This window comes from Stegostoma tigrinum, chromosome 6 (assembly GCF_030684315.1).
Source record: "Stegostoma tigrinum isolate sSteTig4 chromosome 6, sSteTig4.hap1, whole genome shotgun sequence".
In the NCBI taxonomy this organism is placed as follows: Eukaryota; Metazoa; Chordata; class Chondrichthyes; order Orectolobiformes; family Stegostomatidae; genus Stegostoma; species Stegostoma tigrinum.
The window spans coordinates 1,467,973-1,480,416 of NC_081359.1; the positions used below are offsets into that span (position 1 = coordinate 1,467,973).

General features: G+C 45.2%; 1 protein-coding gene across 22 annotated transcripts in view; it reads right to left on the reverse strand.

The window, feature by feature from the left end:
* Window positions 1-12,444, reverse strand: part of LOC125453431 (phospholipid scramblase 1-like) — a 146,504-nt gene that overhangs the window by 57,083 nt on the left and 76,977 nt on the right. For 10 of the 22 annotated variants that reach the window (XM_048533023.2, XM_048533027.2, XM_048533024.2 and 7 more), the window contains 2 exons: window positions 8,502-8,555; window positions 4,219-4,338 (listed from right to left, as the gene is read on the reverse strand). The exons of 3 other annotated variants lie outside the window; for them this stretch is intronic. In XM_048533023.2, coding sequence (XP_048388980.1) covers window positions 4,219-4,338; window positions 8,502-8,514 — 133 coding nt within the window. In that variant the 5' untranslated portion in view covers window positions 8,515-8,555. Of the gene's footprint in view, window positions 1-4,218; window positions 4,339-8,368; window positions 8,481-8,501; window positions 8,556-12,184; window positions 12,225-12,444 lie in introns of those variants that run through there. 9 more of the 22 variants (XM_059646398.1, XM_048533029.2, XM_048533033.2 and 6 more) reach the window with 4 other exon arrangements.

The following is a 12,444-nucleotide window of genomic DNA, read 5'->3' on the forward strand; positions in this document are numbered from 1 at the left end:
TGCACAGAGTGCAGTCAGTTCAGAGGGAGATAGGTTGGATTTGTTGAGAGGGGCAGTGAAATTGAGGCGACGCACGTCTCGTCGACAGTTCTCAATGAAAAGATAGAGTGTAGCAAAAGGCCAGAGGGAGGGTCCAGGTGGACGGAGAGCGTTGGAGTTGGGTAAAAGGGGTCTGTGGGCCAGGGAGTGGACTCTTGTCCAAAGAAATGAGCATGGAAGTGAAGACTGTGGAAGAACATTTCGGCATCATGTCTTGGCCCAAAATGCATTAAGGTAAGATTGAGCGCACTGAAATGCATGAGCTGGGTAACATTTGAACAGAAGGGGGATAAAAAAAGAGACAGATGTTTTGCCATTGCAACGTATTGTATCAGAGACTTGGAATAGAGAGAAAGGAAGAAGCTGCTCCTGCAAGCAGCAGGAGAACAAAATATTTTTGAAAGTCAGTGAACTAGTGAAATGCTTCTCCTCTGGGTGAAGAGAAGGAAACTTATAAACATTGAAAGTTTTTGGTAGATTCACCACAGCAAACCTGCAGCAGGAATAATGAGAGCGAACTGTGCTGTTGTAACAAAAACAGAAATTGCTGGAAAATCTCTGTAGGTCTGACAGAATCTGTAGAGAGAGAAATCAGAACTGACACTTTGGGTTCAGTGACCTTTCTTCAGAACAGTGCTGTTGTCAGTTGGTTTAAGAATTCAAGAGACTAAGGGAAATGATTTTTGACAGTCACTGGACATATAACTCACTAAAGCAGGCCAAGATTAGCCCACTGGTAGCTGGTAGTGGCTTTGGATTGCTTCCAGTACAGATTAAAAACCTCTGCAGACATTGTGTTGTACTGTCTATATGCAGCATGAGGAGTTGATCACCAAAGTAATAAGAAGGGCTATCTTAGATAATAAAATGTGGGGCTGGATGAACACAGCAGGCCAAGCAGCATCTCAGGAGCACAAAAGCACAAAAGAAGGGCTATCTTTTCTGTTTTAGTTACATCCATTTACAAAATTTGCAAATGACACTACTTTAGTTGGTCGGATCTCAAACAACGATGAGACAGAGCACATGAAGGAGAGACAACTCAGTGGCATGGTGTAAAGACAACAATCTCTCCCTCAAATGTCAGCAAAACAAAGGAGTTGGCCATCCACTTCAGGAAGCAGCATGGAGAACATACCCCTGACAGTATCAACGGTGCTGAAGTAAAGGTGGTCAAGAGCTTCGATTTCCAAGTTCTCAGGAGTAAATATCACCAACTATCTGTCCTGGCCAATTCACACCGACCCCAGGGTTAAGAAAGCATACCAAGACCTCTACTTCCTCAGGAGGCTAAGGAAATATGGCACGTCAACAAATGACTCTTACCAATTTTTATAGACGCACCATAGAAAGTATCCTATCTGGATGCATCACAGCTTGGCATGGCAACTGCTCTGCCCAAGACCACAAGAAATTGCAGAGTTGTGAACACAGCCCAGTCCATCATGCAAACCAGCCTTCCTTCTATTGATGTAGTAGACTCTTCCTGTTGCCTCAGGAAAGCAACCAAAATAATCAAAGATAATAAAATGTGAGGCTGGATGAACACAGCAGGCCAAGCAACATCTCAGGAGCACAAAAGCTGACGTTTCGGGCCTACACCCTTCATCAGAGAGGGGGATGGGGAGAGGGAACTGAAATAAATAGGGAGAGAGGGGGAGGCGGACCGAAGATGGAGAGTAAAGACGATAGGTGGAGAGAGTATAGGTGGGGAGGTAGGGAGGGGATAGGTCAGTCCAGGGAAGACGGACAGGTCAAGGAGGTGGGATGGGGTTAGTCGGTAGATGGGGGTGCGGCTTGGGGTGGAAGGAAGGGATGGGTGAGAGGAAGAAGCGGTTAGGGAGGCAGAGACAGGTTGGACTGGTTTTGGGATGCAGTGCGTGGGCGGGGGGGTGGAGAGCTGGGCTGGTTGTGTGGTGCAGTGGGGGGAGGGGACGAACTGGGCTGGTTTTAGGGATGCAGTTGGGGAAGGGGAGATTTTGAAACTGGTGAAGTCCACATTGATACCATTAGGCTGCAGGGTTCCCAGGCGGAATATGAGTTGATGTTCCTGCAACGTTCGGGTGGGATCATTGTGGCACTGCAGGAGGCCCATGATGGACATGTCATCTAAAGAATGGGAGGGGGAGTGGAAATGGTTTGTGATTGGGAGGTGCAGTTGTTTGTTACGAACTGAGCGGAGGTGTTCTGCAAAGCGGTCTCCAAGCCTCCGTTTGGTTTCCCCAATGTAGAGGGAGCCACACCGGGTACAGTGGATGCAGTATACCACATTGGCAGATGTGCAGTTGAACCTCTGCTTAATGTGGAATGTCATCTTGGGGCCTCGGATAGGGGTGAAGGAGGAGGTGTGGAGGCAAGTGTAGCATTTCCTGCGGTTGCAGGGGAAGGTGCCGGGTGTGGTGGGGTTGGAGGGCAGTGTGGAGCGAACAAGGGAGTCACGGAGAGAGTGGTCTCTCCGGAAAGCAGACAAGGGTGGGGATGGAAAAACGTCTTGGGTGGTGGGGTCGGATTGTAAATGGCGGAAGTGTCGGAGGATGATGCGCTGTATCCGGAGGTTGGTAGGGTGGTGCGTGAGAACGAGGGGGATCCTCTTTGGGCATCCCAGATGTCCAAGTTCTTCAAGGACCGCAGCTTTCCCCCCCACAGTGATCGAGAACGCCCTTGACTGTGTCTCCCGTATTTCCCGCAACACATCTCTCACACCCCACCCCCGCCACAACCGCCCAATACCACACCCGGCACCTTCCCCTGCAACCGCAGGAAATGCTACACTTACCCCCACACCTCCTCCCTCACCCCTATCCCAGGCCCCAAGATGACATTCCACATTAAGCAGAGGTTCACCTGCACATCTGCCAATGTGGTATACTGCATCCACTGTACCCGGTGTGGCTTCCTCTACATTGGGGAAACCAAGCGGAGGCTTGGAGACCGCTTTGCAGAACACCTCCGCTCAGTTCGCAACAAACAACTGCACCTCCCAATCACAAACCATTTCCACTCCCCCTCCCATTCTTTAGATGGCATGTCCATCATGGGCCTCCTGCGGTGCCACAATGATGCCACCCGAAGGTTGCAGGAACAGCAACTCATATTCCGCCTGGGAACCCTGCAGCCTAATGGTATCAATGTGGGCTTCACCAGTTTCAAAATCTCCCCTTGCCCAACTGCATCCCTAAACCAGCCCAGTTCGTCCCCTCCCCCCACTGCACCACACAACCAGCCCAGCTCTTCCCCCTCACCCACTGCATCCCAAAACCAGTCCAACCTGTCTCTGCCTCCCTAACCGGCTCTTCCTCTCACCCATCCCTTCCTCCCACGCCAAGCCTCACCCCCATCTACCTACTAACCTCATCCCACCTCCTTGACCTGTCCGTCTTCCCTGGACTGACCTATCCCCTCCCTACCTCCCCACCTACACTCTCTCCACCTATCTTCTTTACTCTCCATCTTCAGTCCGCCTCCCCCTGTCTCCCTATTTATTCCAGTTCCCTCTCCCCATCCCCCTCTCTGATGAAGGGTGTAGGCCCGAAACGTCAGCTTTTGTGCTCCTGAGATGCTGCTTAGCCTGCTGTGTTCATCCAGCCTCACATTTTATTATCTTGGAATTCTCCAGCATCTGCAGTTCCCATTATCTCCAAAATAATCAAAGACCTCCCCTACCTGGTAATACTCCCTTCCATGAGGCAGAAGATACAAAAGTTTGAAAACATGTACGAACAGATTCAAAAAGAACTTCTTCCCTGCTGTTATCAGGTTTTTAAACAAACCTCTAATATTAGAGTTTATCTTTCCCAGTACCTTGTCTGCAGCTGAAACACTATATTCTGCATTTTGTTCTATTACCCTGATGTACTTATCAAAGATATGGTTTGCATGGACAGCAAGCAAAACAACACTTTTCACTTAATCTCGGCAAGTGATAATAAAACCAAATCAAATCATGTTTACTTTGGGGAGGGGGGGTTTATTTTGTTTGTTACATGAAGTTGTAATATTTGAAATCTTCCTTTGACTTCCTTGAACTCGGTCAATGGGAAATTGAATATATTCCTAACAGTTATTGCAACATCTCAACTATTTTGAGATAATAAACCATTTATCAAAATTACACTAAGAACAAATGAATAATGGCTAGATTGAAAATTACTTAATTACAAGTTCAGGAAAAATTGTTACCAACAGAGCCAGCTGGAGAAACGCCATACTGATTCAAAGGTGGTGGGTACGGATCATGTGGTTGATGGACTGGAGGATATGGAGGTGCTGTGGGTCCATACGCAGGGTAGGAATATGGGCCTGGACAGAAAAAAAGTGCAAGAAATTTTAAAAACTACAGCTACTGGATATGAAACTAATTTTTGATCTTTTCTCATACAAAAGTACATTATTATTCTTAATAGGTAGAAAAAAATTTATTACAACATAGAAGGTAAATGTATCATTACAAACATGACAATACTTCTACCTTGCATGAGCAGGAAAGGCTCAATTTTTCTTCATGGTGCTAGGAAGAGAAGCTTATGCCTCGTGATTACACAAGGAAATTCTTTTGAAAACTTAGAGGACAGATCTATGCCAGGAATCGATCTTCTTCCCACTATCGTCACATGTTGGATAGGCTTCCTTACCCAGCCAATGGCCCGGATGTGCAGTTACAGCTACCACACCATTTTCAAGTCTGTTTTCAACCTGAAGAACTGTTACTGACTGTATTGCCATGTCACTACCAGACTATTCAAATTATGATGTAACTTATGAACAAAGGTAACATGAAATATTTTAAAAATCCAGCCCAAGGATGAAGGCCCAATGGATCTCTGGACCAAGGTAAATGAAGGGCATTATGCAGGAAACGTTTCAGAATAAAATCAGAATACCGATGGTGGGGCAGCAGGCCTTTTGGCTCATTGGGCTGACACCAATCCCTCCAAAGAGCAACACCCAGAGGAAACCCACACAGACACAGGAAGAATAGAACATAGAACATGGAACATGGAACATTTCAGCACAGTACAGGCCCTTCGACCCACAGTGTTGTACCGATCCATTATCCTACTCTAAGATCAAACTCGCCTGCATACCCAACATTTTACTATCATCCATGTGCCTGTCCAAGAGTCGCTTGAATGTCCCTAATGTATCCGACTCCACTACCACTGCCAGCAGCGCATTCCATACACTCATAACTCTGTGTAAAGAACCTACCTCCCATAAACCTTCCTCCAATGACCCTAACGTTATGTCATCTTGTGATGGTCATTTCCGCCCTGGGGAAAAGTCTCTGGCTATCCTCTCATAGTAATGCCTCTCATCATCTTGTACACCTCTATCAAGTCATTTCTCATTCTTCTTCACTCCAATTAAAAACGCCCTAGCTCCCTCAACCTTTCCTCATAAAGGCCTGCCCTCCAGTGCAGGCAGCATCCGGATAAATCTTCTCTGCACCCTCTCTAAAGCTTCCACATCCTTCCCATAATGAAGCAACCAAACTGAACACAATATTCCAAGTGCAGTCTAACCAGGGTTTTATGGAGCTGCAGCTGCTCTTAAATTCAATTCCACTGCCACTGAAAGCCAACACACCATACGCCTTCTTAAAACCCTATCAACGTGGGTAGCAACTTTGAGGGATCCATGGGCATGGACCTCAAGATCTCTCTGTTCCTCCACGCTGCCAAGAATCCTGCCATCAACCCAGTATTCTGCATTCAAATTCAACGTTCCAAAATGAATCACTTTCCAGGTTGAATTCCATCTGCTACTTTTTTGCCCAGCTCTACATCCTGTCAATGTCCCGTCGCAACCTACAACAGCCCTCCATGCTGTCCACAACTCTGCTAACCTTTGCGTCAACGACAAACTTACTAACCCACCCTTCCATTTCCTCATCTAAGTCATTTATAAAGATCACAAAAAGAGCAGAGGTCCCAGAACAGATCCCTGCAGAACACCACTGGACACTGAGCTCCAGGCTGAGTACTTTCCATCTACTGCCACCCTCTTCTATTGGGCAGCCAATTTTGTAGCCAGACAGCCAAATTTTCCCGAATCCCATGCCTCCTTACTTTGAATGAACCTGCCTTGGGGAACCTTATCAAACCCCTGCTAAAATCCATATACACCACATCTACTGTGCGATCTTCAATGTGTTTTGCCACATGCTCAAAGAATTCAATCAGGCTTGTAAGGCATGACCTGCCTCTCACAAGGCCATGTGCTAACTATTTCTGACCGAACTATGCTTTTCCAAATAATCATTAACACTATCTCTCAAGAATGCTCTCCAATAATTTGCCCACCACAGAAGACAGACTGACCGGTCTGTAATTCCCAGGATTATCCCTGTTCGCTTGCTTGAACAAGGGAATAACATTTGCCACCCTCCAATCATCTGGTACTACTCCAGTGGACAGTGAGGATGCAAAGATCATTGCCAAAGTTACAGCAATCTCTTCCCTCGCTTCCCGTAGCAATCTTGGGTATGTCCCCTCTGGCCCAGGGGACTTACCTAAATTCACGTTTTCCAAAATTTCTAGCACATCCTCCTTCCTAAATTCAACCTGTTTGAGCATAGCTGCCTGTTTCATGCTGTCCTCACAAACATCAAGGTCCCTCTGGCTGGTGAATACAGAAGCAAAGTATTCATTAAAAGGACCTCCCCTACCTCCTCTAACTCCACGCACAAGTTCCTGCCACTATCCCTGATCAGCCCTACCCTCACTCTGGCCATCCTCTTGTTCCTCACCAAGTATAGAATGCCTTTGGGTTTTCCTTAATCCTATCCGCCAAGGCTTTTTCATACCCCCTTCCTCACCAAGTCCGTCCTTCAGTTCCTTCCTGGCTACCTAGAAGTCCTCTACAGCCCTGTCAGATTCTTGCTTCCTCAGCCTTAAGTACACTTCCTTCTTTCTCTTGTCTAGATATTCCATGTGTCTTGTCATCCAAGGTTCCTTCACCTTACCATCCCTTCCTTGCCTCAGTGGGACAATCCTATTCAGTACTTGCAGCAACTGCTCCCTGAATGCACAGTTTCTATCGTGCATTTCCCCCGAGAACATCTGATCCCAATTGGGGGTCTGTAGTTCTTGCCTAATAGCATTGTAATGCCCCTCCCCCAATTAAATATCTTCCCATACCCCCTGCTCCTATCCCAAAGGAGTTGTGATCACTATTATCAAAATGCTGTCCCACCAAGAGATCTGACACTGGACTTCGTTCGTTGCCAAGCACCAAATCCAATATGGCCTCCCCTCTAGCCAGCCTATCTACATACCGAGTCAGAAATCCTTTCTGGACACACCTGACAAAATCTGCTCCATCCAAACTATTTGCTCTAAAGGAGGCTCCAGTCGATATGAGGGAAGTTGAAGTCACCCATGACAACAAACCTATTACTTCTGCACCTTTCCACAGTCTGCCTCCCAATCTGTTCCTCGGTGCGTTTGTTGCTATTGAGGGATATATGTAAGATTCCCAATAAAGTGACTGCTCCTTTCCGGTTTCTGACTTCCACCCAGATTGACTCAGTGGGCAAACCTTATACAATGACCTCCCTTTCTGCAGCTGTATACCATCCCTGATTAGCAATGCCACTCACCCATCTCTTATACCTCCCTCCCTATTTCTTTCAAAACATCTAACCCCTGGAACATCCAACAACCATTCCTGCCCCTGTGTTATCCAAGTCTCTGTAACGGCCACAACAGCAAAGCTCCAAGTACTGATCCATGCTCTAAGTTAGTCACCCTTATTCCTGACACTTCTTGCATTAAAATAGACATACTTCAACCCATCGCACTGACTGAAAATTTGCCCTATCAACTGCTTATCCTTCCTCACAGGTTCTCTGCATGCTATATTTGCCAGAAAACCAGCTAACCCATCCTCCGATCTGTAGCTCCGGTTCCCACCCCCCGTCAAACTAGTTTAAAAACTTACCCGAAGAGGTCTAGCAAAGTGACCTCGGGGAGGAGGAACATGACGGGGTGAAAAGGTGGATTTTACTGTCCATGCAAAGGGGGAATGAAGGGTACTATTTTCTGAGAGATGTCCCAATGCACAAATGGCACCCTATAAAGGTCAGTACCCACTTACTTCAGGCACTTTATTTAAAAAAATAAAATTTGCCCACTTCATTCCACTTGCCCATTGTACTACAAGCTTCTGGAGCAGGTGCAACTTGTACCTACATATCATAGCTCAGAGGTAGGGACACTATCACTGTGCCACAAGAACCCTCCAAGCCGGGTGGCCTTGGGATTGAGGGAACTTACAACAAACTCTAAATGGCCAATAATTAATTATTTGTGTTTTACCAAAAACACACCTGAGGAAGCATGTAGCATTCAGCCCTTTGAGTCTTATAACTATTAATGCCAATGATTTTTCTTCCCAGTAAACATTTTTCAATCCTTTTCTGTAGAACATGATCTGCTCATGAATATACAAGTTGAGCTGACCTTGAGAAGCCATTAACGGAGCTCTTTTTGCCACTTAGTATGACTGATAAGTATCTAGGGAGAAGATAAGAATAAAAATTAGAGTGGCAAGCTACAATTTGATGAACAAAACTAATATCATTACAAATTTCCAAGTGCCAAAGGGAACAGTGATGAAAGGATACAGTGTATTGCACATACAAGATGAAATAGTTAGTCAAGTTGCCATTTGTACAAAGAAAGTAGTCATTATTCCCAATGAAATAGAAAAAGACAAGCCGAATTATTTTTTCTTTATTCATTCATAGGATGACTGTATTGCCAGCTATCCCAGCATTTATTGCCCTTTCCTAACCGTCCAGAGAGCAGTTATGACTTTAACACATTACTGTGGGTCTGGAGTCACATGTCGTCTAGACCAGGCAGTTTCTTTCCCCAAAGGGCACTAGTGAACCAGGCAGTCCTTTTCTGGCAACTAGCAATGGATTCACAGTCATCATTAGACTCCTAATTCCAGACATCACCACTGCCAGAGGGATTCAAACACAGGTCACCTGAACATTACCCAAGTCTTTGGATTAACAGTGCAGTGAAAATACCACTAGGCCATTTCCTCCTCACAAATGTGTCCATGCAAGCAAAGGGACTGAATCTAGTCTGAGGATGTCTAAGAGATTGAGGAACACATCAGCCAATGCACTGCTTGTGATAAATAACAAGATGAGAAAGCTACGACACATGACATCACTTGATTACTCTTGATCTCTACATTCTTGATTACCTGCAAAGATTGGTCTTCAGCCTGTTGAGACTCTACTCACTATTTATACTTTAATTACCTGGAATTATATTGCCATTATCTTTCCATCTATATATTCTGTGCCTGTGCGCCTTTCTCCACTTCACCTGATGAAGGAGCAGCATTAAGAAAGCTTGTGGTTTTAAAACAAACCTGTTGGACTATAATCTGGGTGTTGTTTGACTCCTGACTTTGCCCACCCCAGTCAAATAATGGAGCCTCCACAACATGACACCTCAGACAAATCACGGTTGAAGCTGGGATAAATTTTCTGCCTCTTAAGGTAACTGACCATCTTTGTCTCACTTACTGGTTCGAATGGTAGTCAGAGAAGAACAGCTTATGTCAACAACTACCAATGGAATGATAGACTGCATGAAAGAACACTTTAAAAATCACTTCAAGTGACAACTATTCTCAACTAACGAAAGAAGAATTAGAATTAGGTTTCATTATTGTGTGCTCAAATACAGGGATACGCGAGTACAGATAAAAGTTTACATTGCCACTGTCTTAGGTAAAAAGGCACAAAGTAGAAAAATAAAAAAAAGTTCAATATCACAGTCCTATTTTAACCACAGGCCTTCAGATGGTCCACACTGGGTTTTCCTTTCAAGGGCTTGATTTCTCCAAGTTGACACACTCCTCCATGCTGCCATTTCACTGCCAACTATCAGAGTCCCACCTGGGTTTACCAGCCATCTCAATGCCAACCACTCCAGACTTTGATGATGCCAAAATACCAATCACTAGATGTCTGCCCGGCTCACCAGCCACCTCGTTGCTGAGCAAAGTCCCAGCCCCAACCACTGCCTTGCTCCAAAACCTGATGCCAGCTACTTCATAAAAGCTTTAGAAATTCAACACCATACATCATCTGCACTCTATCCCCTGTCAAATGGCAAGGCCGAAGTGGCAATGAAAGTGGCAGAAGGATTCATTAAAAAATCCTGCAAGACTTGTACAAAGCAATTCCTGACTAGTGACATTTGCTAACCGAGGGCTTTGAAAGTAGTTCAGTTCAAAAGACTAATGTCACCCCAAACCAAAGTCTTCCAGTCGTGCAAAAGTTCCTGAAGCCAGATTGATTGATTGTCACGTGTACCAAAATACAGTGAAAAGCTTTGTTTACGAGCAGTACAGGCAGATCACAGCAAACAAGGGATGTACCGTTCAAAATGACTTAGACAGAGACATACAGGTTACATTGCACAAAGCATATGGTAGGCAAGATCAACGTCAGCATTGAACAGTCTGATAACGGCCAGAAAGAAGTTATTCCTGAACTTGATGGTGCGTGTTCAGACTTCTGTATCTTCTGCCTGACAGAAGGGTCATAGCAGATCATTGCCGGGGTGCAATGGGTCTTTGACAGTGGCAGCCTTTCCACAGCAGCGAGCCTGGCAAATGGAGACCATGGATGGAAGGTTGGCTCCTGTGATGGTCTGGGCTGTGCACACCACTTTCTGTAGTTTCATACTGTCCTGGGCAGAGCAGTTGCCGTGCTAAGCCCGTTATGAACCCGGACAGTATGCTTTCAAATGGTGCATCTGTAGAAGTTGATGAGGGACATTATGGGCATGCCAAATTTCCTGAGCCGGCCTGAGGAAAAAGAAGCATTGTTGTGCTTTCTTGACTGTCACATCTACGTGGGAAGTCCAGGATTGGTTATCAGTTATCATCACTCACTCAGATAGATGAGAGTGGCAAAATCAAGGTAACGTGATGCCCAAATTGCTAAAAGCTGAGCACTGGGCAAATAGTCAATGCTCTCAACAAGAATTCACCCATGTGGCAATCCTGGACCAATTTTGAACAGATGTCAGCTTAATTGTATACCGTGAATGACCAGATATACATGAACAACTAGAGAAGCTGTGTCTTCAGAGCAGGCAGCAATTCAGAAAGAAATGATCTCGTTGTGGATGTACGGAATGTTTAAGCAGCCATGGTCCTACTGAATGACAGTGTATGCTCAAGGGACTAAATGGGCTACTTCTGGTGTTAAGCTCTATTCTCTTCACAAGTTACAGAATGGCCATCATTGCCAAAATGTTTACTGTTCCCCAGCAACATAAACGGATTAACATCAGCACTCATCACTCGTCACAGAAACACCTTACCCCAGAAGGAACTTCACCCTATGAATAAGCAGAGGCCAGAGGAAAAGCCAATGACAATGTACATGTACATGTACACGACTAGGAGACCAACACAATTTAAAAACTGATGGTTATTCAGACTAGACAACTTGGGTATTAGTGGGAGCGGAAGAGGGAGAGGGAGCGGAATCGGGAGAGGGACTCATTCTGGTGAAATGTTTTATCTTGCAAACATCAGTTGGCATTTGGATTGGTGGAGACATTTCCATTGAGAAAACACCATTTAATAATGATTGCAAAATGGAAAGATATGGCAAGATGTCTTTTCTTCCCCCCCCCCAACAATTTTAAAGATTGTACAGCCACAAAAGTAAAATTGCCTGGAGTTTACACATTGTTTTGGTTAGTGAGTGAGAATTTACTTTGCAACCATGGATATTTGCTAAGTTCCATAACCTGTAAATGCATATAATTGTGCACAGCAGTTTTTTTTTGTATTATTTTGAATGCAAATTCCAGAGAAACAGAGTGTGCTGGCTTACTTGAAATTGTCATATGACCTCTGCCTCTGCTACACAGGCTTTTCTGTGCAGTCTGTAGCAGACATTAAACACACATCATTTGTAACAGCACATTGCAGAGGAAATAAAAAACAGTACATTTCAGATCTTTGGTTTCCCAACAGTCAGCATTTTGACGATTAGTAAGCCATAAAAGTGGGTTAGTAGACAGCAGTTGTTAGAAGTCATTCTTAAATTATTTTCTACACTTGGGCAGCTCGGCATGGGACTTTGTTTACTCACTTGTGGGATGTAGAAATCACTGGTTGGCCAGCATTTTTATTGTCCATCCTTAGTTGCCCTTCAGTAGGTGGTGGTGAGCTGCCTTCTTTAACTGCAGCAGTCTGCAATCTGTAGGTTGACCTACAAGGCCCTTGGGGTGGGAAATTCCAGGATTTCGATCCAGTGACAGTGAAGAAACAGGGATATATTTACAAGTTAGGATGGTAAGTGGCTTGGAGTGGACTTGCAGACGGTGTTCCCACATATCTGCTGGCCTTGTC